Below are 26681 nucleotides of genomic sequence, written 5' to 3' on the forward strand. Positions count from 1 at the left end.
GCTTCTTACCATTAAGTGAATTAGCATGGCATTTTTATTTCGCACCACAATTCTCCGCAACAGAAATCTGCTTCACTGTTATAGTTGTGCGACTAGCAAGGCAAGGTCTCATCAAGGTGAGAAGTGGAGTACCTTACTGTCGAGCTTCTTCATGGTGACCAGATCAAGAGATTTCAGCGAGTGGCCGGTAGGTGCGATGAAGTATAAGCAAGCGTGAATCCTGGTGTCGTGGTAATTAAAGAGGGAGCGCTTGATCTTCAGTTCCTCCTGAAGGTAGGCTTCAAACTGGGCATCTATGTATTCCACAATGGGCTTGTAGCTGAAAACAGAAGAATCACATTACAAACCTGGATGCAACTGCCATTATAGGGTTTTCGTCAAGGTGACTTCCAGTGCAGCTATAAGACCAGTCTTCCCCTCAAACACACTAAAACCAAAAGCCAAGGTATCAACAGGAGAGGAAGAGGATTAGATTTCTTTCCAAGTTCTTCAACCACCCCCTGTCTGCCATCTTGTGTAAATCATGGCAAGTACAGGTCAAGATGAGGGACGCAGGTGGCGCTATGGGTTAAACCACAGAGCCTAGGACTTGCCAATCAGAAGGTCAGCGGTTCAAATCCCCGCAACGGGGTGAGCTCCTGTTGCTCAGTCCCTGCTCCTGCCAACCTAGCAGTTCGAAAGCACGTCAAAGTGCAAGTAGATAAATAGGTACCACTCTGGTGGGAAGGTAAACGGCGTTTCCGTGTGCTGCTCTGGTTCGCCAGAAGCGGCTTAGTCATGCTGGCCACATGACCCAGAAGCTGTACGCTGGCTCCCTCAGCCAATAAAGCGAGATGAGCGCCGCAACCCCAGAGTCGGTCATGACTGGACCTAATGGTCAGGGGTCCCTTTACCTTTACCTTTACAGGTCAAGATGGTGGGAAGGCTGGCAAGAGTTTGCTCAAGTTTCACATAGTAGGCTGCTGGCTGGCACCCTACACAGGGCAGGTAGGTATTGCCATGTTTGAAAAATGTGACCCAGCCTGCGCACTTGGACTGCACTCATGCTATATATAACTTTATAAAGCACATTTACCCCTTCAAAGAATTCTGGGCACTGTGGTTTGCTAAAGCTTACTGGGAATCATAACTCTCTGATGGATAAACTACAGCGCCCAGGATTCTTTGAAGGAAATGATGTACTTCAAAGGTACACTGTGAATACAAGCCTTACCATTTTTGCCCTTTGCTTTCTAGGTCCACGCTTCAAAGTGCTTCCCTTTTGTCCCACTGCTTTCCCCAGGAAAACCCGGCTGAATCGGAACAAATGGCAATTCGGGTTTTCTGCAGACTGTCGTTGGGTCCGATTATTATTTTATTTGTTGGTTTGTTTTATTATTTATTGACTGTCCGGAGACAAGACAATCACGTCGTGCGCCAATAGCAGTGACCAGAGGAGGAATGACCGCTGGGAGGAGCAGAAAGGGAAGAAACGCCATGGTGCATCGACAGCAGCACAACCAGACACCTTAACCTGCCCCAGCTGCAACAAAACATGTCTCTCCCTGCATTGCAAGGGGTTGGACTAAATGACCCTCGGGGTCCCTTGTTCCCAAGAGTCCCATTCCCCATGATTTTCCCATATCAGTCTCTACAGCCTGCTGCAACCTGCCGACAGTTTGACTTCATCCCCCAAAGGTGCAGTCCTCCATTGATCTAGTAGTAGTAGTAGTAGTAGTAGTAGTAGTAGTAGTAGAAGAAGACGACCATCCTTCATCCAAAGATCTCAGGGAGGTTCGCAGCATAAAAATACAAGATAATACGATTAAAAATACGATTCTGTGGTGTTTTGCAGGGAAAAAGGGTTCAGACACAGAACTTTGAAATATGGATCTGTCCCTAGAAATTTGGCACAAAAAGAAGTCTGCATGAACCCTTATTCATCCACCCAAGGGGGTCTAAATTATGTGGCAACATTGTGTACCCCCCGACCTTTGAATAGCCTTTTATAGCAGATCAACTTTGGGCAAGGGAACCTGATTACGTGCTGACTGGGACCTGAATTCTGTGCTTTTACAGAGATACTGCCCACAGCTGGCTGTTCAACTGAAGATGAACCTTCTTTATCAAAACAGTTTGTAATGAGCTGGGAGCTGCTGTGATTGAGTGTTCGGCTATCAGGACATCCCGTTTGTACGCTGGGAGCTAAATTAAAAACCTGCTAATTCCCCCCACAGCTGTTCCCAAGGTCCTGTTCCTCGGTTTTAAAGGGGAGAGGATGTTTTATGCAAGGAGAATGACAGCCTACAGCAAATCTCAATCTTAAAAAGAGAGATTTAGTGATTAAAAATGGAAAACTTGTGCTATTGGGATTGCCAAAATATATTTATTTTTGCTAGAGTGTAATGAGAGGCAGTTAGACAACCAAAAGCATTCTGGGGAGAAGGCTCTGAGCTGCAGTTTTGTGCCTAAGGCATTAAGTGCAAAAAACATTTGAGGTCAAGTAGGATAACACTGTGGTTGACAAGATTGTATGAACGACCAACCTCAAGCCATTGGCCCCATGTAAGCCAAAGCAAGATATTCTTCAGCTGTAGGGTCAGAGGTCTGGGCTTGTTAATTGCTTGAGGAGATAAACTTTGATGCTGGATTGTTTGAATCCCGGTTTCTTGGTATTTTGATGTTTTGTTTTGATTTATGTATCGTATTGTTGGTTGACAGTTCTTGTATTATATGTTATATTGTTGGTTTTGTGGTGTGCCTTTTAATATATTGCAAGGGAACACCGTGGGAACCTTCGTGTTGAAGGGCAGAACACTAATTTAATAAGTAAGAATTAATAATGGTCGTAGTACATGAGAGAGTGCTCTCCCAAACCAAAGACACTCATGTATGCTGACAGCCCATAATGTGTTAACAGGGCAGAGGGCTATGAACATGTAAAAAGTAGGGGAAAGTGAAGAGGGTTAATGGACAGGGTTCCCTTCAGATGTTAGCCCCAAGATGGCTTTGATATGCAGTTGTAGGAATTTGACCTTTCCTGCCACATAAATGGAGATTCTCAGGAGGCTAAACTCTGCTCCAGATTCCATACTTCATGCTGGGCAGTTGTGCAGAAGACCCACAGCCAAATTTCTGACAGGGCCTCATAGCATGAGGGCATGATGCAGAGGACTGCAAGGCCTGTGTCTGTGGCCTTTTGCATCGCTGTGGAATGTGAATACTGAGCTAAGGAGAAGCGTGGAAGGGGGGGGTGGGAAACTGGGAAAAGAAGAAGGAAGAGCGATGGAGCAGCTGGTGGCTGGGGGAAGCCGGAGGCAAGCAAAGGGGAGCGAAGCAGAAGGACTATAAAAAGAGGCAGGCAGAGAAAAGCAAGACTATGTCCGAACACCCACAATGTGGCAGAGAAGGTTGAGGGCCCTCTGCACTTTTAATAACTAAAGATTCTGCAGCCAGGCAATCCAAAGCCTGAATCAAGAAGTGCTGATAATGCAAATGAGCCCAACTCATAATGTACCTGCATTTTTAAATATAATTTATGCTGGTCATGAGAAGGGGTTAAGGAGCTTTGGGGAGGTATGGCACTCAGGTCCCAACCACCATCACTGGAGATGTTCCTCAGCCACACTTCTGGCTCCTAAGGCATGCATTGCCCATACATGCATTTTCAAGCCTCTATCTACAGACGTTAGGGACTAGGAACTTGCTCAATTCAGTACATGAAAATAGATTCTCAAGAAAAACTGAATTGTGCGTGCAATATAACCTGTGTTTGAAATTAGCCAGGCGCCAGGAGCATTTTGCTACTGGCATAGGGCCAGTTGGGACTGCATGGAGATTTCTGGGCACCAGGTTGGTTACTGCAGTTTAAAAGCCTCTGCCTTAGTCCATCATTAATACCATTTCCATTTCTGCTGTGTGTGTTTCTCCTTTCTGCACTGGGACAAGCGAACTGTTGTAAGAGCAAGCTACAGTCAAGCATTGTAGCTGAGATCATAGAATCATAAAACTGCAGTGTTACAAGGGACCCAGAGGATTATTTAGTCCAACCCTCAGGTGAACAGACATGCTGTTGTGGCGATTGGAACCTGGATTCAAGGTGTCATTTGGAGCCTAGCTTATATACCTGAGTTTCTAACACTGAATATAACATTCCGTGCCCCTTCTGCACTCCCACAGGCATGGGCACAGACAGCTGTAGTTCAGGACACACAAAAGAAAATACTTCTACGCAACATCAGGATTCCTGCTTTGGACAAAGGCTTGCTGCAAAAATCGCAGCAGCCAAAGGAAGCCACTCTCCTACAGAAGACAGGTGGCCTGCAAATAACAGGCAAAAATATAAGGTGAGTCTGCTCCATCCAGCCAATATCCCATCTAGTTCTCACAGTGGCTGACCAGCAGTGTTCAAAACCCCCATTGTTCTAAGGCGCATTTTGCAACAGGGAATTTCTGAGCAGTTTCTGAGCTCTGGGACTAATATTTCAGATTACTGCGCCTAATATTTCAGATTAAAACTGAGTGGGAGGAAAGTACCAGTGGACGCTCGGGTTGCGAACGTGATCTGTGCGTGATGCACATTCGCAACCCAAAGGATCCGTAACCCGCATGAGCGGGTTGTGATTCTGCGCATCTGCGTATGCGCAAAGTGCGATTCAGCGCTTCTGCGCATGTGCGACCGCTGAAACCTGGAAGTAACCCATTCCAGTACTTCCAGGTTTCGGGAGTCTGCAACCCAAAAAAAACGCAACCTGAAGCATCTGTAACCCGAGGTACGACTGTGGGACCTTTTCCTGCCTCCCTACTTCCAGCTACTCTCTGAAGACTGGAGAAGAGACCCTCTTGAGAATATTAGGAGGGTGGGTAGGGGAAGGACTAGACCATATGAAAAATGAACGTAATATTTTAGCAGGAGTCCATTCGTTTTCAGCTTTGCATTCTTGTTATAGAAAAAGCACGCCTAGACATTCCGTTGCTGCACCCATAACCTGGGTTTAAGGCGTCCTTTAGCTCCTAGCCTTCATATCTCAGTTTCTGACACTGCCGACCAGATGCCTGTGGGAAGCTTGCAAGCTGAACATGATTACAACAACCCTCTGCCCACCTGTGAATCGCAGCAACTGGTATGCTGAAGCCATGACGTCTCAGAAACTCTGCGGTTTGTTCCCCGACTCTCCAGTTCTTTGTCCCTTTGCCCACATGTTCTAGAGATAACTGTATTGCTTTGTTTCCATGGCATAAAGGCGGCGCTTCAAAGTTCCTGTAGCCACGAGCACAATTGCTCTCCTTGTCGGTGCTCTTACCGCCAGCACCTCAGACTTGAACATAGCCTAGGTTTGCTTGCTGCAACTCTCCTGGGTTTCTTCCCTAGCTCTGCAACCAGATATCCTTTCCAGAGGGAGCCAGCATGGTGCAGTCATTGCAGCAAGTGGGTGGGTGGGGGAGCTTTTTCGGAACAAGTGACACATTCCCTTCTGGGTGACTTTGCCCGTGGTGGGGCCAGAGGCATAAATGGGTGGAGCAATGAATATCTATCTATCTGAAGGAGCGTCTCCACCCCCATCATTCTGCCCAGACACTGAGGTCCAGCGCCGAGGGCCTTCTGGCAGTTCCCTCACTGAGAGAAGCCAAGTTACAGGGAACCAGGCACAGGGCCTTCTTGGTAGTGGCGCCTGCCCTGTGGAACGCCCTCCCACCAGATGCCAAAGAGAACAACAACTACCAGACTTTTAGAAGACATCTGAAGGCAGCCCTGTTTAGGGAAGCTTTTAATGTTTGACAGACCACTGTATTTTAATGCTTTGTTGGAAGCTGCCCAGAGTGGCTGGGGAAACCCAGCCAGATGGGCGGGGTATAAATAAATAAATTATTATTATTATTATTATTATTATTATTATTATTATTATTATTACTATTATTATTATTATTACTATTAATACAGTGGTACGTCGGGTTACATACGCTTCAGGTTACATACGCTTCAGGTTACAGACTCCGCTAACCCAGAAATAGTACCTCGGGTTAAGAACTTTGCTTCAGGATGGGAACAGAAATCGCGCGGCGACAGTGGGAGGCCCCATTAGCTAAAGTGGTTCCTCAGGTTAAGAACAGACCTCCGGAACGAATTAAGTTCTTAACCCAAGGTACCCCTGTACCTATATCTATATATACACATACATACACCCACACCCCTTTATACAGCTGTCTAGTTTTATGCCAGGGGTCAGCAACCGAAGGCCCATGGGCCACAAGCGGCCCACGGGGGTCGTTTAACCGGCCCATGGACCCCTGCCGCCCGCTCGGTCGCCTCCTGTGCGCCACACTAAACCGGCGCGGAGCGGAGCAGGGACCGCCTTCTGCAACGCTGGGCGGCCTCCCATTGGCTACAGGAAGCTGCGCACACCTCCTCAGTGCTGGAAGGAGCATTTGTGCATGTGTGCGCGTTTCGGCCCACCATGGCGTCCGCAGGACCGTGAATCGGCCCAAGCTGCAAAAACTTTGCCGACCCCTGTTTTATGCACACACACTGTGTCCTGCATCCCAGGAAGCAAGGAGCATCTTTGGGAGTTGAAGGACGCAATTAAACCAGGCAGAAAAACCCAGGCAGGGTACAGTGCAGGCCTGGGGAGGGTTTTGGACTGAGACGAGTCTTGAAGGCCGGATACAGAGTCCTGGAGGGTCACATTTGGGCCTGAGGTTCCTCACAGATTAGGAGTGGGGTGACACTTGAAGCCAGCCGCTGTGACCTCTGGGCCAGCCGCTGCGTTTTCAGCCTAACCAACCTCACAGGATGGTTGTGAGGATAAGAAACCGTGTGGGTGAATGGAGGCCTCAATATGCAACCATGGCAATGGTGCCAGGGACTGCGCTATACCCTTCTCTCCTTACATGCGCTGTGGCAGCTGTGGTATCTCACCCGCCTTTATGGAAGCCAAGATGCCTCACTTTCAGAACGGGTTAAAAAGCAGGCATCCTTGAAATTTTTCCCCACAAACTGCACATTCCAAGAATTCCTCGCTAAAGCTTATTTCCTATTTAGGAAAGTTTAGATGAAGTCATTAAAATAGCTTTGCCGCCAGATAAAGCGCAGTCAGCAAACTGAAGGCTTTTAAAGTTCAGCTACAACATGCATTCCCAAAACTAGTTTAAAACGAACTTAAGCATTCTTGAGTTCCCTGTGTGGAAATAGCTAAACTGCCAGCTAAACTGGTTTTTAAAAGGAGATAATAAGAGACATAGCCATTCAAACAACATATTCCGGGTTTCAGGTAACATGCAAACACTGAAACGAATTGTTTCAAGAAATGATTTGGCGAGGCTCACCACCTATGGGAGTGGCGCGCCCATTTCACTTGTGACTACTATGCAACTGAAAATCCCCTTGCTCGTTTACTTGATTATGTTTTTAAAATGTATATATTGATTTCGTAGAAGGTATGGCTACGCATCATAAATAACAAACACCAGGAGAGAAATCCCCAGAATTGTAAAAATGAACAAAAGACAAAACAAAAGTCAGTGTTTAGTCTGATTATTTTGCCTCTCTTCACAGGTTCCATATACTGTATTGGTCACATATTAGGAGTGTAGCTGTCAACTTTTCCCTTTTCTTGCAAGGAATCCTATTCGGAATAAGGGAATTTCCCTTAAAAAAGGGGAAACGTTGACATATAATTAGGAGGTCAGTAGCGCTGCATTATGCTCTATGCAGGTTAAGAAAGCTTGTTAAGCATAGGTTCCCCTCAGCACCTTACATTTCAAGCCCTCTCCAACAGAGATACAAATCCTCTAAAACAGAGCTTTCCAAACTGTGTGTCACGACCCATTAAGTATGTCGGCTGCAGTGTGTAGGTGTGTCACGCAAATGCTTCCCGAGCTCCTCCCAGGGGCTGGAAAGGAGTTAGTTGTTTTTTTAAAAAAAAATTGGAAGCTTGACTACCCTATGTTTTCCTACAAATGGACCTTGAGCTTGTTTGGAGGTTCTAGCAGGGGAGCGCAGCTATTGTATACCCTTGACCGAAGAACGGTACACTCCTTCTATCTGGGATGGTCGTCCTCTTCCACTGAGCATGCAGCTTCGGGAGGGACGCACATGGAGGGGTGAGGGAGGAAGGGGACACCCGCCTAGCCAGCCAGATCAGCCGAATCAACTCTGGCGATCAATGGGGTGACAGATGTCGCAGGCAGATCGCCCTAAATTATTTATTTATACCCCACCCATCTGGCTGGGTTTCCCCAGCCACTCTGGGCAGCTCCCAACAGAATAATAATAATAATAATAATAATAATAATAATAATAATAATATCGAACACTTTTCCTTTCCCATACCATAAATATGCATGCCATCCAAATCTATTATCGTGGCCTTCTAAGTCCAATGCTTCTTCCTTTTCCAGTTTTATCCAGTCCCTGATCCATATCAAACATGCAGCCTCAGATAGTTGTTTATTTCCTTGACATCTGGTGGGAGGGTGTTCCACAGGGCAGACGCCACTACCTAGAAGGCCCTCTGCTTGGTTCCCTGTAACCTCACTTCTCGCAGGGAGGGAACTGCCAGAAGGCCCTCAGAGCTGGACCTCAGTGTATAGGCTGAACGATGGGTGGGGTATACTGGGCCGAGGCTGTTTAGGGCTTTAAAGGTCCAATTTGCTAGTAAAACTGAATGACTGTGTCGTAAAATGATGCATGTCTAAAAAGCGTGTCACCAGTTTGGAAAGCTCTGCTCTAAAATACTGCTAGCCCTGACAAAGCTGGTGAGAATGTCTTGTGCTGCTTGAAAGAGAAACCCATCGATGGCTGACCTTGTGACAAACACGGGTACCAAACGCAGCCCTGGGTAATCAAGCTGCATGGCCACAGAAGACCCACCAGCATGCATAAAACTGGAAAAGACAAAGGAAAGTCTTGAAACGAGATGCATCTTGTGATCCTGATCTTTTCCTCCCAGACCTGCCTTGTTCAGAAACTGGAAACAACGCATATGCGCCACAAGTGGTCTCCGTCAACAGTGTGCATTGTAAGCAATCAGCGTTGACATCTTAGAGCTCTTCCTGCTCTGGGCTTAGAGAGAAGAACCCCCTTGTAAATCACTAAAACGAGCCAGGCCAGGGCAGGAGACTAATTGCAGCCGCGATGCTTAGCTTGCGATCGTTTGGGACAAGCGCCCGATTGTGACAAGGCGCAGAGGAGGTAACGGCTCTCCCATTCACGTTGCGGGTCATAGCGTGAGCCCTGCTGTACACCCTTGAACAAAGGAGGTCTTGACAGATGAGGAGCGACAATGCTTCTGGCTGTTGCTGAATTAAATCAGATGCAAAGCGGTTCAGGAGACAAAGTGGCAACACATTTCCATATGGAACACCTGCTCCTGGGAGGGGGGGGGCGGGCTTTTCATTTTAGAAGTCCTTTCCCCCTTGGTTTGTGCACATATGTGCCACTTCAAAAAATAAGAGCTGTTTCAGTGCGTCTGTACACACACACACACACACACACACACACACATACTACACACATCCAGGCTTGATGAAGGGAGAGGAGAGTTCAGCAAGGAGGGCTGAGATTCCCAGCAAGGTTTAAAACCTAAGGCCCCATCTGCACATTTAAAGCAGTATCATACCACTTTAAGCAGACATGGCTTCCTCCCAAAGAATCCTGGGAACTGTGGTTTGCTAAAAATGCAAGAGAGTTGTTAGGGGACCCTTATTCTCCCTCAGAGAACTACAATTCCCAGAGTTCCCTGGGAAGAAGAGTTGATTTCTAAACTCAGGGCTTTTTTTCCTAGCCAGAACTTAGTTCCAGCACCTCTCAGGTAGACACCATTGCCGTTATAAGAGAACAAGGCAGGAATTCGTGGTGAGTTCCGGCCCCTCTTTTTCTAGAAAAATAGCACTGGTTAAACTATGCTCTGGGAGTTGTAGTGGGTGAAGAGGGGTCTGCTAATAAGTCTTGGCACCCTTCATAAACTAGTAAAGGTAAAGGGACCCCTGACCATTAGGTCCAGTCGTGGCCGACTCTGGGGTTGCGGTGCTCATCTCGCTTTATTGGCCGAGGGAGCCGGCGTGCAGCTTCCAGGTCATGTGGCCAGCATGACTAAGTCGCTTCTGGCGAACCAGAGCAGCACACAGAAACGCCGTTTACCTTCCCGCCGGAGTGGTCTTAATAAATTACACATCCCATAATTCTCTGGGGAAAGTCATGCCTGTCTTTTAAATGTATAGTGTGAATGGGGCACTGATATTACTATATGTTTACTGATAGCACACCATTTTCCCTGACAGGACTCTTTGGCTTACAGATAAGAACAGCTGGAAACATAGAAAAACCAATAGTCAAAAAACCCAAAATGGATAGAATCGAAATTATATACATATATAGGATGTGTTTTAAAACATACCAACAGTTACAATGAAAACACAGCACCAACCCTTTTAAGTAAAAAGCAATGGCCAAAAGTCTGCTTGGACGACAAGGGCTTCACCTGCTAGTCCAGCTTCTCTACGGAGGGAGTTTCAAAGACTAATGTGCAAAGGTAAGACACATCACATCCATTGTTCCACTTAAATCTGAGTCTGCCGCTGCCCCAAATGGATGAGTCAAAAGTTGTCTGTGTCATCGTATCTTTCTCACAGAGGGCTTTTCCCACCTCAAAAGGCACTTGGGGAGAAATCGCATGTTTGAAAAGCATACCACATTTCACCCTGCAGATCAAGAGGCAAATTGAACATGTAAACTTTCCACCAAAACCTTCCAGCATGAGGAAAGCTTACACGTGTGATTTCCCTCTACTCTGCAAAGCGCTTGGCCCTTCAAAGAATAGTCTGGAGCAGCCTTGATGCTAACCTGTCATCTTTGTTGATCTGGTCTCCAAATCCCACCGTGTCAACGATCGTCAGCTTCAGGCGGACGTTGCTCTCCTGAAGTTCGTAACTCCTTGCTTTCAACCGCACGCCAGGCTCGTTGTGAGTGGCTGGGTCACTTTCAAACTTTGTGTTGAACAGGGTGTCCATGAGCGTCGATTTGCCAATGCCCGTTTCCCCTGAAAAGGACCACATTCAGGTTAGGAGTCTGAGAAGCCCACAGCCACTACCTTTAGCCTACCAATGACTTTCTTCCTGGCGTCCAAATCAAGGATATTCTGCTTAAATGAGACATTAGAGTTCCAAAGTTACAGGAATGGGGCAAGGCAAGCATTGCTTAGGAATGAGACTCCATGGTCTGCTAGATTAAGTAATTTATAGATCAAATCCTAACTTTGCAAAGAGGTCAAAGCTGGGCAAACTTCAGGCTTGCAGAAGCTACTTCATTTTTTTACCAGGACTCTTACATTGACCAACGGGAGTAAAGAGCAAAAGTCATAGGTTTGAGTCCTAATTGGAGCAGACCCAGTGAAATTAATGGACATGAAGCTATTCATGTTTTTGAACTTCACTGGGTCTACTCTGAGTAGGGCTAACACTGAAGGCAGCATGTACACTCACAGTTACGGGATTCTGAGCTCAGGAGCTTGTTTCAAATACTAGACCTGGCATTTTGTTGCTGCTATTGTTAAAACAAGTGAGAGTCAGAATTCCTTGGGACTGAGCTATTTGTGAGCTATACACAGGTTTGCATTGCTTCAAAAATCTGCAAGACCTATTTCATCAGTTCTCAATTAAAATTGCAGCCAAAAGTTACATCAGATCAGGAGTCTACAACTGCTAGAAGCTAGTCCTGGACCAGCACTGACACACACACACACACACACACACAGAGAGAGAGAGAGAGAGAGAGAGAGTGTACTTTGGGAAATCTATTAAGAACAACATGCCAACATTGTTTTTGCAGCACTTACAAAACTCAGCACGTTAAAATGGATCTAGGGGTCTTAGTAGAACACATTCTTAACATGAATCAACAGTGTGATGCAACAGCCCCCGCCAACAGCTAATGCAATTATAGGTAAAGGTAAAGGGACCCCTGACCATTAGGTCCAGTCGTGGCCAACTCTGAGGTTGTGGCGCTCATCTCGCTTATTGGCTGAGGGAGCCGGCGTACAGCTTCTGGGTCATGTGGCCAGCATGACTAAGCCGCTTCTGGCGAACCAGAGCAGTGCACGGAAACGCCGTTTACCTTCCTGCCGGAGTGGTACCTATTTATCTACTTGCACTTTGAGGTGCTTTCGAACTGCTAGGTTGGCAAGAGCAGGGACCCAGCAACAGAAGCTCACCCCGTCGCAGAGATTTGAACCACCGACCTTCTGATTGGCAAGTCCTAGTCTCTGTTGTTTAACCCACAGCACCACCCGCGTCCCGCAGCAAAAAAAGTATTGTGTCCAGATCAAGGGAAGCAATAGTACTGCTCTATTCTGCCTTCCTCAGACTGAACCTGGAGTCCTGTGTCCAGTTCTGGGCACCACAATTTAAGAAAGCTATTGACAAGCAGGAACCTGTGCAGAGGAAGAGAACCAAGTGACAAAGGTCTGAAAACCAAGCCATATGAGGAGTTAGGCATGCTTAGCCTGGAGAAGAGAAGACTGAGAAGGGATACGATAGCCATCTTCAAATACCTGAAGCGCTGCCACATGGAGCAGGTTTGTTTTCTGCTGTACCAGAGGCTAGGACCCAAACCAGTAGATTCAAATTACAAGAAAGGTGATTCCGGCTAAACATTAGGAAGAACTTTCTGACTGCAACAGCTGTTCAACAGTGGAATGGACTCCCTTGGAAGGTGGCAGATTCACCTTCTTTAGTGGTTTTTAAGCAGAGGTTGGCTGGTCATCTGCCAAGGATTCTTTCTTTCCATCCTCATTGCTGGTGCAGAAAGAGGCAGCTAGCTTCCAACTATATTCCTTTAGTTACTACCTTGATTTCACTTTCCTCCCAAATGTTTTCCTCCCATGCCTGCTTTTAGCTGACAACTCTCCCTTTGGCCAGAGCAAAGAAGGAAAGAGCAGTGTAAAATCCCAGTTTGTTGTTGTTGTTGTTGTTGTTGTTGTTGTTGTTGTTGTTGTCCTCCTCCTCCTCCTCCTCTTCTTCATCTTTCAGTCATGGGTGCAAACCGTCTCCATTAATAACAGGACTACGAAACCAGTAGGATGCATTGCTTGGGCCACGGTAACTGTTATTATATTGAGAACATAGCCTGCAATGCACCCTGGGGGTCCCACCCCCAAGCCCTAAAGCAAGGAAGAAGAAACTATGGCCCTCCAGATGTTTTTGGACTCCATCAGCTGCAGCCAGCATGGGTGATTGGCAGGAGCAATGGGAACTGTAGTCCAATAACATCTGGAGGACTACAAGTCCCTCTCACTTGCCCTGCCCTACAGCGCTCTTTGATAGGGAATGGCTAAGTCATCCCAGGCCACTGTACTCTGCAGCCCAGGAGTGCTCCAGAAATGTCTGATGCAGCTCACACTGTTGCATTTTGTTTTCCGTTAAGAGATACACGTTGTTGGACAAAGGAATCAATTAGCATGCTATTTCTTATTTTCATTTAGCAGGAAAAATATACATGTGCCAATTAGCACTGGGTTTCGACCTTAATTGGTTTAGCTGGAAATGGGTGGGAGGGCCCAGAATTTAATAGAGAAAGGCTAAATTTAAATCGGCGGAGCTGGGAGTTTATGGGCACATTTACTCATATATTTTTTAAGGTCATTTTGGTTTGGGTATGTTACTCTAACAGGAAGCAAAGAGAAGCAACACAACTGGGGTTGGCCTTTCCTTTTTGTGGCAAGTGGGACCTTCCACTGGTTAAATTATTAACTGCCGCATATTTCCTGCAAAAAAGGCATCGGCACAGAGGTTTTGGCAAGGGCACAAAAAGTTCAACTGCGTAAGACCACACATCTCATAGAGGAGAAGGCTGCCAGTGGCTACCAGCCATCATGGCCAAGCATATACTATCTCCAGGGCTTCTGACTGCCAATTGCTGGGATTGAGGAGAGCTTCTCATAATGTCGAAATCAACTTCGTGACATGATATATTAAAAAGTAGCTTTTCAGTTGATCACCAAGTCCAGTACGTATGTACAAAATACAAATCCTATTTTGTCAGTGCCGTAGTACATTCTTTTCTCATTTCTTCATCTTCTCTTGTATTTTTCTGCCTGACGTATTCCACTTGTGGAGGGCTGTTCCATTCAGGTGCTGCTTGAGATATTCCCATAAGGCATCTGGTTGTCCACTGTGAGAGAAGGATGCTGGCCTTAAACCAGCTGTGGATGCAAGTCACGTTCCTTTTCTTTTTAAAAAAAACAACAACAACAACGGTGCAATAAAACCCCAGTCAATATTTTCTCTTTTAAAAGGAACAGCGAAGCTGCCGGCTAAAGTTTCATTGTAAAAACAAAACCGGATTTCATATAAACAGGCAGCAACGGGAATAGCTCAGCCCTGCCAAGCGAAGTGCAGAGATCAATGGTTTCGTTTTGCGGACGCACAGAAATGCCTTTCAGGGGATGCAAATAGGAAAGGTCTCGGGGAAACAACATCGCTCCAGCCTCTAGAAGCTCAAACCACTTTGTTCAACAGCTTGCTGCGGTTTTGACGACATCTCTTTTCGTCGTTGTTTTAATTTGATGGATATGAAAACACTAATCCTCATGGGAGAGCAAAGAAGAGGCAGCGGCCTTTTGCATTCCACGGATAAAATTTGACTCCGGATGACTTTGGCTGTAACCTTGAGGACAGTTCACCCTGTACGCAGGGTGAGGCTGTACGCAGTCTCAGAAGAGAGGCTATGTGTGGATGCCACAATTCCCACTAGATCGCGGAGAAAGCAAAGCAATGCGATGCAAAGGGATGCAAACTGCAGCTATCAGCCTGCTGAGCTTCCTTTTTGTTAAAAAAAAATGAAAAGAAACTCAAGTTTCTAGTCCTCATGTTTACAAAGATATGGGAGCGTGACTGAATTCCCTGCTGAAATCTCAGGAGCCAGAGGGGCGGCTGAGCGAGGCTTCCAGTCTTTGGGGACATTTGCTTGAGAGTTTCTCTAGGGCTGCAATTTGGTGCTACGTAAGTTTGTAAGTTGGTGACAGCAGTCACAAAATTAAAAGACGCCTGCTCCTTGGGAGAAAGGCAGTGGCAAACCTAGACAGCATCTTAAAAAGCAGAGACATCACCTTACCAACAAAGGTCCGTATAGTTAAAGCTATGGTTTTCCCAGTAGTGATGTATGGAAGTGAGAGCTGGACCATAAAGAAGGCTGATTGCCGAAGAATTGATGCTTTTGAGTTATGGTGCTGGAGGAGACTCTTGAGAGTCCCATGGACTGCAAGAAGATCAAACGTATCCATTCTGAAGGGAATCAGCCCTGAGTGCTCACTGGAAGGACAGATCATGAAGCTGAGGCTCCAATACTTTGGCCACCTCATGAGAAGAGAAGACTCCCTGGAAAAGACCCTGATGTTGGGAAAGATGGAGGGCACAAGGAGAAGGGGACGACAGAGGACGAGATGGTTGGACAGTGTTCTCGAAGCTACCAGCATGAGTTTGACCAAACTGCGGGAGGCAGTGGAAGACAGGAGTGCCTGGCGTGCTCTGGTCCATGGGGTCATGAAGAGTCGGACATGACTAAACGACTAAACAACAACAAAGTTTGTGAGGAATTCACTGGGGTGAGGAAGAAGCACAATTTGACATATGTATATTTCCAGTTCTATCAACTTGCCTTGCAGCATTGGCTTGTTTATTTTTCTTACAAAATTTATAGACCACTTAATAATTAAAGAAATAAATAAATCTCTAAGCCATTTACCTAAGGTACTAGAAAATACTATTTATTTTTTAAAAATTTCTGCACTTTCTTTGCCAATATATGGGCAATGGCGTAATTCAGTGCGAGGAAACGGAAGGATACAGTGGAGTACCCTTATAAAGTCTGGGCGTTTGAAACGGTTGTGTCAATGCAGAGTATTTCGTACTTCCCACTCGAATTCTCCCCCAGTGCTAGCTACATAATTCTCCATGCTTCAGAAGGTGTATTCGCATTCGTGTCAACAATCGCTTGCTTCTTACAGGGCAGAGAGCGGGAGCTCCACATTTACACACCTCGTGTGGATGGCATGGCCCCATTCCTTAGCCCTGAATGACCGGGGAAAGTGTAGGTCTGTCATGGAGAAGTAGCTACGAGCCATGATGGCTATGAATTGCCACCACTGTTCGAAGTGTTATGCCTCTGTATACCAGTCACTTGGAGTCAGATGTGGGGAGAGAGCTGTTATACTCAGGTTCTGCTTGCAGAATTCCCAGAGGCACCTGGCAGCCCAACAATTAAGGAACAGGACACTGTTCTTCTTGTGTCCTGACACCAGGTGCTTAAGCAGACACCTAAATGCCAGTACTGGATGTTCTTACGTACAGGGTGCAATGCTCAGTGGCAACTAGGCTATAGCTCCCCAGTGTCTATGCATCATTTTCCCATTGACATCTGGTACATTTGCAATTTTAACTGAGGGAGAACAAACTTTTGCCCAGGTTTCCAAAAATCCAGGAAACACCAGCTAAGCATCCAACATCACTTCCCAGTTTAGTTTCAGTTTTAAACACGCGAGGTTCCAAATGCTTTGCTGGTTTTCAGAATTTTTGGGGGTGGGGTGGGGTGGGGAGAAACCTGCACAAAAAGCTGAACATTTCCATTTAAAAGATTCCCTGTGATGCTTCGTGTCTTACACGCTAGGTACCACCAGGCAGGAGGGATTTTATATTGTTCGCCCTGCATGTTGCATCCGGGAAGGACATACAGATAATCTCTTTGTTCAGAAGCCCATTATCATCACTTACCAACACAAAGGATATTGAAGCAGAAACCCTGTGAGGTTGACTTGTTGACCAGCTGATCGGGGAGGCTGTCAAAACCGACGTGGCCCGAGAGGGACAGGTTTCGGAGATCATCGTTCTGAAATGCCAAAGAAGAAACATGTCAAGGTTTTTATAGAGTTGGCTTTATCATTGCTTATCAATGAGAAGCAACCACAGCCACCGATATCACACCATCATGTCACATCACGTAAATGCATCCTCCATTGAAATAAACATATCTAGCTTTCTTTCAAATACATTTAGATGCAGAAACTAGAGTTCTTTGGAGGAAAGATGAGATTTGTTTGCAATAAACAGCAAGAACAGGCAGCTTCTAGGTTCCGAAATACTCTGTTTCATGGAGGGCAATATAAAAGTCTCTCAAACATAAGTAAATCTTCTTTTTTAAAAAATAATAATCACCTTTTAAAAATACTGATTAGCACCCTGCTTCTCAGGAATAAAAAAATAAAGCTGTACGGAAAGAGAAAAAGTTTCCTTACACAGAGTCAGACTAGAGATGGACGGGCCTGTCTAGGGCCCCATCTCCTCTTTGCATTTAAATAACTATCATACTACTTTATACAGCCATGGCTTACTCCAATGAATTCTGGGAAGTGTAGTTTGTTAAGGGTGCTGAGACTTGTTAGGAGACACCTATTCCCCTCAGAGAGCTACAATTCCCAGAGTTCCCTGGGAAGAGGAATTGACTGTTAAACCACTCTGGGAATTGGAACACTGCGAATGAGAGAGGGGTCCCCAAACAACTGGTTTGGCCAAAATTGGCACGTTTAATTTTATTTATTTAGAAAGATGTGCAAGCTGTGTAAATCTCCAAATTCTCCAAGCTGTGTGCATTTCTGAAATTATCAATAAGATACAGGTAAAACTGAAAACACAAATACACATAAAGCACAGCTTAAAATCGATCAAACAGAGATAAAAAAAATCAATAAAACTTTTAAAAACAAATACATATAGAAAAATTATACGCGTGGGTAGGCTTGCTGAAATAGAAATGTTTTCAGCAGGTGTCTCAAAACAATATAGCGAGGGCACCTGCCTAAGGTCAACAGGCAGGGAGTTCCAAAGTTTAGCTGTTGCCACACTAAAAGATCAGCTCCTCGCAAATGCAGAACATGTGATATATGGGGCTTGTAAAAGCTTAGGTTCCAGCACTCTTCACATAATATGTTATGTTTTACCAACTTCTTGTGACAAAAGACTGTCGGGGGTGGGGAGGGATGGCTAGTAGCCATTTGGGCACAACTAGTTGTAATTAGCTGCATTGCACTGTTTAAACCAGACTTTGCCCTGCCCTGGAGCCTGAAGGGAGCTTTAATCCCAAAACATCTGGAAGGCACCAGGTTGAAGAAGGTTGATCTAAACTATCAGGGGTCTGTACTATCCATTTTGAAATTTGGGGCAGCCCCATTGATATTGAGGGCACACTACGGTCCAATGCGTGGATTCCTCTCCCATTCACAGTGTGTGTGCCTATATATGTTTGTTCGGGGGCGGACTTTGGTAATCTTTGGTAATATGGTGCTCTGGGGGAGGTGAAAAACTGGCACCCCCAAATGGGTCTTCTCTATCATGGATCTTCTCAATTTTGTGGCGCTTTGGCTCAAGTGCCCTGTACAGTCATACGTCATGTTACATCCGCTTCATGTTACGTTCTTTCAAGTTACGTCCTGCGGCGACCTGGAAGTACCGGAAAGGGTTACTTCCGGGTTTTGCCGCTCGCGCAGATGCACAAAATGATGTCACACGCATTTGCAGAAGAGGCGAATTGCAACCTGCGCATGCGCAGACACACCGCTGCGGGTTGCGTTCTTTTCATGTTGCGAACGGGCCTCCGGAACGGATCCCGTTCGTAACCAGAGGTACCACTGTACAGGAAAACCCTCCACGACACCCTAAATCTGGCACTGCGTTTTCTACCTATCTATTATACACATATATATATTATTATTATTAATTGGATTTATATACCACCCTATACCCGGAGGTCTCAGGGCGGTTCACAGAAGAAAATATAGAGAGGAATGAACAGGGCGTGGGGTAGAAATACAACAGAAAGAACGTCATTCCAGGAGGATAAAAGTGAGAGGCCAGGGGAATAAGCATTTCCCTCGCAACCACCCAAAAAGTGCAGAAGGAAAGTTTGCCATGTGACGGGCAGCCACTTCTGGAATTGCCATCTCCACTGTGGGCTGCTATTTATAAACCAAGCCGGGCTCTGCTAACCAGAGCTAATAAAATTGAAGTGCCGCAACTGTGCCCTAAGTCATCCGCTGTCCTTCAGCAGGCCTTGGAGGAGGAGAAGGAGGAGAGCGCAGAATTCTTCTGGCTCAAAGAGAAAAGAGGATTTTCCTCCTCCCCCCCTTCCCACACAGCCCCAAGGCTCAGATCCAAAGCATGGCAGGGAAGCAACACAGAAGACTATTTCCAGTCTCAGGAAAAAGTAAAGGGGGAAAACCCATTAGCTTGACTCACACTTTTCTCTCTGGCGAGATACAATTATTCGGAACAACTGGTGCAAACTCTAGTCTTGTTAATGACCGCCATAAATGTTAACGCTGTCCTTCACGTCTAACATTGAGAATTTAGAAAGAAATAATGAAATGAAATATTTTATGGATGTGTTTATTGCCCGGGGCTCCTTGGGTTGTACAGAAATCAAATCAAATAAACAAATAAAATTCTGGCCTCAGCTCCACTTAAGTCAATCTTAAAGGTCATGATGGAGCCTTAGGAGGACATTATTGGTCTGCCTTCCAAAAATGTCTACACAAGCTACCAACTCAGAAACCGTTTTTTCCCTTTCTTTCTTTTTTAGTATTTACATGTAAGTCATTTGTGGAGTAACCAAACAGTTTGAAACCAAAGAATCATGTGCCTTCCAATTTACACAACCAGCCCCTGCCTACTCCCCTGGAGGAAATTCCAGCTCATCACAGATGACTAGGCAAGTGGCTATTTACAAGCAAGTTTACTGTATTAGTATAAGTGCTTGCAGATGGGTGTTCGTATCAACTGCCCCTCCCTTGGAAAATACCATTCTCCTGTGGACTAGTCAAAGCCAGAGCCTGCGTTATGTTCCAGAATTGAAATGAGATTTTATTTCTTATTCGAACGATTGCAGGAGACCTTTATATCACTGGCAGCATTTCAAACAGGATGAAATAATACATCAATCTTGGATGTGTTTGAGGATACTGGGTTCACAGCCAAGAAGCTCAGGGGATTTCCCAATCCAAGGCTTTCATCAAACAGGAAACAGTACTGCAAGAGAATTTGCTTCTGCTCAAGGTGGGAAGCATTTCAAGGCTTTAACAGAAGAACAAGCCTTGCTGAGGAAGGTTTGGCATGGCTTCTGTACAGGGAAGCCTTGCTTCCTCAGTAACAGTCTTCTTCAGGAATTCCTTGCTCCACTGAGGCTCAGCGAGACAGTTGTGGCTACTAGTGGCTACTACCCACAATGGTTATGTTTTACTTCATCTGTCGGAGGCAGTGGACCCTTGAAGACAGGGGAGAGGGCAGCTGCAACACTCAAATCTTGCTTTCAGGCTTCCCACTGGGGCATTGGCATGGCCACTGCGAGAATAGGATGCTGAACTTGATAGGCCATTGGTCTGATCCTGCAAACTCCTCTTACGTTCTTATGGCAGATGTGCTGGTCAGTTTTCAAAGCTCTTTTTCCACCCGAAAGACCTCCACGCTGGGTTTGTCCGCTTGTCAAGCAACGCTGCTTTTCCTGGATCCCTCTCTGGCTTGTACTAATTTTAAAAGACGCCACATAGACAAAGTTTACCAAGCCAGCCAGGGAGCACAATAAGGAACAACCAAAACGGTAAGCTCATGATTTGATTTAAGTTCTCCTCTCCAAGGAACCCTTTCTCTCCCTCCAAAGCTTTCCCCCCTGCCAAACAAATCTTGAAAGCTGTAGGCTTATTCTTCTCCTTTTAAGACATGCAGCTTGAAGAAAACCTGCTAGAACAATTTACTCGCTTATGGCAAATGTCGTGAGCCAATTGCGTTGGCGGGAAGCGAACTGGGGATCCTACAGTGCATGGATGTCCTCCCATCTGTAACTGATAGAACCACTCTTGCATCTGAATTCCGAGAGGTGTGCTTGCTTTTGAAAAACATTTCAGCAAAGCGGCTGTGCTTTCACTAGGGAGGCTGTTGTGGACTAGTAAATTCAGAATACAGTGGTACCTCGGGTTACATACGATTCAGGTTACATACGCCGCTAACCCAGAAACAGTGCTTCAGGTTAAGAACTTTGCTTCAGGATAAGAACAGAAATCGGGCTCTGGCGGTGCGGCGGCAGCAGGAGGCCCCATTAGCTAAAGTGGTGCTTCAGGTTAAGAACAGTTTCAGGTTAAGAACAGACCTCCGGAACAAATTAAGTACTTAACCCGAGGTACCACTGTAAGTGTTTATGAGTATCGTCGTCAGACAACGCTGCTCCCCCAACAGAGGAGGCTTACGTTGTGTAAGCTGTGCATGAGGAACATCTTAGAATAGATATGCAATTGTTTGTATAGATGAGTGTGCTTTTATATGGGGGGCATGATGCACAGGTAAGCTTGTTACAGTGGTGCCTCGCAAGACGAAATTAATTCGTTCCGCGAGTTTTTTCGTCTAGCGATCTTTTCGTCTTGTGAAGCACGGTGTCGGAAAAGTTTTGGAAAAGCTTCAAAAATCGCCAAAAAACTCAAAAAAGGCTACCACACCGCGTTCTATGAGTTGCTCCTCGAAGTCAAGTCGCAACTGTATTAACGGTGTTAAGAAAAAGGAAACAAAGACACTGGAGAGACCTGTCAGGAGTAAGCATGGACCAATGGTACCAAATAGTATGGGAAACAGCCCTACTAGAAAAATTAACTAATAAACTGAAACTGACACAGGGACAAACAGAAGACGCCTTCACCCCGGTATGGCTCCCCTTTATCACATACACAGCCCAACAGGACAATGACAATAATCCACCAACAGCATACAAATCAATATGGCTAACCTGATCCAAAACACCCACCCACCTCACTCACACACGAAAACAAAGATCACCACAGCCAATCACAAGGAAACAATCACACCCTGGGCCAACCCCAACCTCTCTCACCACCAAAGGAACACAAGTGAACAACACAAGCAACGCTGACACCAAACTCTACATACATTAAACATAATAGAAACACCGCCACCCGACCCCACCCCCATCCATCTTCCCTCTCTCCACCCCCCCTTTCTTTTTTCTTTTTCTTTTTTCTTCTCCCCCTAATGCCTCAACAAATGAAACGGATTTGTAAAAATGTTACATGAAAAAAAAAAATACGAGGCACTACACTTCTGTAAAACAAGAAAATCCTTAATAAAATATTTTTTAAAAAAGGAAACAAACTTGCAAAAAACGCAAGACGTTTTCGTCTTGCGAAGCAAGCCCATAGGGAAATTCGTCTTGCGAAGCAGCTCAAAAACCGCAAAACCCTTTCGTCTAGCGAGTTTTTCGTCTTGCGAGGAATTCGTCTTGCGGGGCACCACTGTATTTGAATGAAATGTGCCCCAGTGACTCACACCTGTGCCGTTGTCTGTGATCTTGAAAGGGAAACAAAAGGTGCCATACTGGTCGCATGCAATGCAGAAAAATTGTTGGGGTGGGGAAACCGTATGTCTGCTTTTTTTCCCAAATCAGTGCCTTGAACACATAACACCAGTTTGTGGGGAGGCAGAAAGGACTGCAGGCAGGACTGAGCCTGAAAATAGGGCAAAAGGGAAACAGAGGGTTGTGCCTAATTAAGTCCAGCTCAGCATGAAACCCATGTAAAACAAATGGACCTATTTTAAGAAAAGGTAAAGGGACCCCTGACCACTAGGTCCAGTCGTGGCCGACTCTGGGGTTGCTGCGCTCATCTCGCTTCATTGGCCGAGGGAGGCGGCGTACAGCTTCCGGGTCATGTGGCCAGCATTACTAAGCCGCTTCTGGCGAAACAGAGCAGCGCACAGAAACGCCGTTTACCTTCCCACCAGAGCGGTACCCATTTATCTACTTGCACTTTGACGTGCTTTCGAACTGCTAGGTTGGCAGAAGCAGGGACCGAGCAACGGGAGCTCACCCCGTTGCGGGGATTCGAACCGCCGACCTTCTGATCAGCAAGCCCTAGGCTCTGTGGTTTAACCCACAGCACCACCTGCGTCCCGCTCAGCGTGAAACCCATTAAGTCCAGCTCAGCCTGAAACCCATTAAGTCCAGCTCAGCGTGAAACCCATGTAAAACAAATGGACCTATGTTAGTCATGCCCATAAATTTTGATGGGTCTACTCTGAGTAGAGGTAACATCGGCTACAATCCAGTGTTAACAACCCCGCTGGTTCAAAAGATGCTTATTTAACTTGCTGGGATTGCGTTCAGATAAGTAAGCGTTTTGATCTCCAAATACAGCAGGAAAAGGAGGTATTTAGGAGGTATCTGAAGAAGTGTGCATGCACACGAAAGCTCATACCAGTAACAAACTTAGTTGGTCTCTAAGGTGCTACTGGAAGGAATCTTTTTATTTTATTTTGTAGTCTACCAGAACACCCTTGGTGAGCTTCAGAGGGAAGCCACGTGTTTAAATTCCCTTCTCCTACTTAAGGATCCTACAGAGGAGATTCCACTTTAGCATTTAGTGCCTGGAGCTTTGGGGATGTGTTCCCCGCCCCCTGCCCCCATATCTTCGTTTTTTCAAAAGAGCCCCGACACAAACATGACAATCCGACCTCGCTCACTGCAGGGAGAGCAAACTCTGATCTCCGAGGCAGAACTGTTTGGCTAGAAAGGTCAGTTCAAACTCCAAGCAGTAACAGCATCACTTCTGCCAAGAAACGACATAAAAGGCCATTTCCCTTCCTTAGGGTTTTTCCTCCAAACCGCTAAGATTTCTATTTGGAGTAGAAGTGACTAATGCATCTACCAGTTCTCATGTCACAAATTACTAACCAGCAGAAAAAGCTGAAGGGTGTTTTTTTCTTCCTTCTTTCCCCTTTCCTGGTGGGGTGGGGGGGGAAGATAAGAACCATGTGTGCACATTCCTGCAAGTCTTGTGAAGCGGGGAGGAAAGGGAAAGGGGGAAAGAAACACAAACACACACACACACACACACACACACACACACACACACACAGAGCACCATGTGACAAACAAATATGAAGAATTTCCAACGACAAAGTCCAATCAAAAACAGATGCTTTTCCCTCCCACTTCTCCACATGCCTAGTCTTGAACTGCCAATCTGAACTGCTGCATTTAAGCCGGGAAAGGCATATCAGTTGTTTCCCAAGACTTTTAGGTAGAAACGCCAATTACTGCCATTACTACACAGCTAAGAAAGGAGAGAAAGATTGAGGGCAAATGCAATGGGCTGCATCCAACTAGGTTCTGCTCAGTGCAGAACCACAGACATGCATGCCCATCAACTTCAATGGGTCTGCTCTTGAGTAGGGCTGGTACTGGAGACAACCCAATGTGGCTTTCCCAAAGGAAACCAGAGGAAGCCCAGAGCACAATCTCTTGAGTCACAACTGGATGAGTGCCTCTTGGCCTGTGGGCCTGCTCACATCCTGCTTTCTTCACCCACTTTGGAATAAGGAAATTAAAGCCAAGGTTTTTTTTCCAGGGCAAAGGATGCCTTGATTTGCATGTGTATTGGGACGGCTTGAATTATAAGCTATTTAGAAGCCCATTTTAATAATAATATTAATAATAATAATATTTTTAATTTATACCCCACCCTCCCCAGGCGGCTAACACCAGTAAAATTACAGTAAAAACATAACACGGGGGGGGGGGGGCAATTTAAAATACAGGTTAAAATGCAATTTAAAATGCAGCCTCATTTTAAAAGTAGCCCATAGATCAAAACCATAAGGGGAGGGAAACATAAGGGTCAGACTGAGTCCAAACCAAAGGCCAGGCGGAACAGCTCTGTCTTGCAGGCCCTGCGGAAAGATGTCAAGTCCCGCAGGGCCCTAGTCTCTTGTGACAGAGCGTTCCACCAAGTCAGGGCCAATACTGAAAAGGCCCTGGCCCTAGTTGAGACCAATCTAACCACCTTGCGACTTGGGATCTCCAAAATGTTGTCATTTGACTGCTACAACTTCCCCCTTTAAAAAAAACAAACCAAAAAGAAACCTTCGAGAACTGCACCTGCATTTAAAACCTAATCCATTTTATCACACTGACAGCCAGTGTGGCGCAGTGGTTAGAGTGTCGGACTAGGATCTGGGAGAGCAGCGTTTGAATCCTCACTCAGCCACAAAGCTCAGTGGGTGACCTTCAGTCACTCACCACCTCCTAGCCTAACCTACCTCACAGGGCTGTTGTGAGGGTTAAATGTGAAAGGGTGAGGAGCTATGTACCTTGAGCTTCTTCGGGGAAAGGGTGGGACGTGAATGCAACAAACAAATAATAAATATCATGCGAAGGCTCCAAAGCGGCTTACAGGTTGAAGGAGACAATTAAAAAGAAAGAAATCACATCCATGCAGCGATCCTAGTAAAACAAAACAAGAAGACAGCAGAAACCCACTCCTTCGCCTCTTCAGCTGCACAACTTAGCAGCAATTGCCCATTTAAAAGCCAGGTCCCATAACCAGTCTGCTATCGGTTTGGTGGGTTTCCCCAGGGAATGAGTCTCGTAACAAGAGAGAAGCCACCAAGAAGTCCCTGTCCCTTGCCCCACTTGCCACCTCCTTGGAAGTTCTCAAAAGCATAAATGGAAGCAGAGAGCTGGGGGTGCTTGGAAATATTAAATATTCCCCAGGCTTCCAGTTAACCCTGTTAAGGGCCCTGGCTGAACAAGTTAGAAGCCGGTTTAAAAATCGAAGCATAGATAGCATGCTCACAGTCCATTGAGTTCAGATGTAGCTGAATGGGTAAAGGCAGTGAGAAACTCAGATATGTCACCAAATTGCTCCTTAAATCAAAGTTACAGTTGTCAAAATCTGTTGGCATTTTGGGGCTAGATGTCTCTCAAGTCCTATTTTTCAAAGGATGGGCTGACTGTGATTGATTCTCAGTTAAACACCTGGCTGGTTCAGATGACAACCTTGAGCCGGTTGAGCCTTGAGAACTTAAAAAGAATTAAATTCACTTGATCCAGGGACGGTCCACATATATATTGGCCTATTCCGACCTCTTTTTCTTAAGGTTGGCTGCTCCTGCTCAGGCTGCACAGGAAAAGCAGTTTGGTTCCAGAAATTTGTTCTGATTGTGCAGATAAAATATAACAGAATTCCACCTCCAGGTGGTGGAAATGTCAGGCGCCATCCTGGCATCCACACTTGGTCGCAAGTGGTCAAAAGCCAGGTGCAAAATTGTTGTTGTTGTTTAGTTGTTTAGTCGTGTCCGACTCTTCGTGACCCCATGGACCAGAGCATGCCAGGCACTTCTGTCTTCCACTGCCTCCTGCAGTTTGGTCAGACTCATGTTTGTAGCTTCGAGAACACTGTCCAACCATCTCGTCCTCTGTCGTCCCCTTCTCCTTGTGCCCTCCATCTTTCCCAACATCAGGGTCTTTTCCAGGGAGTCTTCTCTTCAAGGTGCAAAAATGCACCTGGCTAATTTCAAACACTGTCTGCCTTACACTGAAACAGACCACTGGTCCATCTAGTTCAGTATTGTCTGCACTGATGGACTGCACTGTGAGTCTCTCCCAGCCCTACCTGGAGAGGCTGGGGACTGAAATTGGGACCTTCTGCACGCAAAACAGATGCTCTGTCACTGAGCTATGGACCTTCCCACAGTTGCCATGCATGCGCCACCCACGGGGTGCAAGGCGATCTGCATGACCTGTGCTTTGACAGGAAGAGAGGTTTGAGCTTGAGGCTGCTGCAGAGTCCACGCCAGCTTCCTTCACTCTGAGGAGGAAGGCAGAG

At 46.0% G+C, this 26681-nt stretch overlaps 1 protein-coding gene across 5 annotated transcripts in view; it reads right to left on the reverse strand.

Annotated features, from left to right (window-relative positions):
• Nucleotides 1-26681, reverse strand: part of SEPTIN11 (septin 11) — a 101517-nt gene that overhangs the window by 44545 nt on the left and 30291 nt on the right. For all 5 annotated transcript variants that reach the window (XR_013990468.1, XR_013990469.1, XR_013990470.1 and 2 more), the window contains exons 2-4: nucleotides 16741-16855; nucleotides 10820-11015; nucleotides 133-319 (exon numbers count right to left, since the gene is read on the reverse strand). Coding sequence is in view for 2 of the 5 variants with exons in the window: in XM_081020961.1 (XP_080877087.1) it covers nucleotides 133-319; nucleotides 10820-11015; nucleotides 16741-16855 (498 nt within the window). In the remaining 3 variants the exon portion in view is untranslated. The remainder of the gene's footprint in view (nucleotides 1-132; nucleotides 320-10819; nucleotides 11016-16740; nucleotides 16856-26681) is intronic.

Source organism: Podarcis pityusensis (genome assembly GCF_964106645.2).
Source record: "Podarcis pityusensis genome assembly, chromosome: 9".
Lineage (NCBI taxonomy): Eukaryota > Metazoa > Chordata > Lepidosauria > Squamata > Lacertidae > Podarcis > Podarcis pityusensis.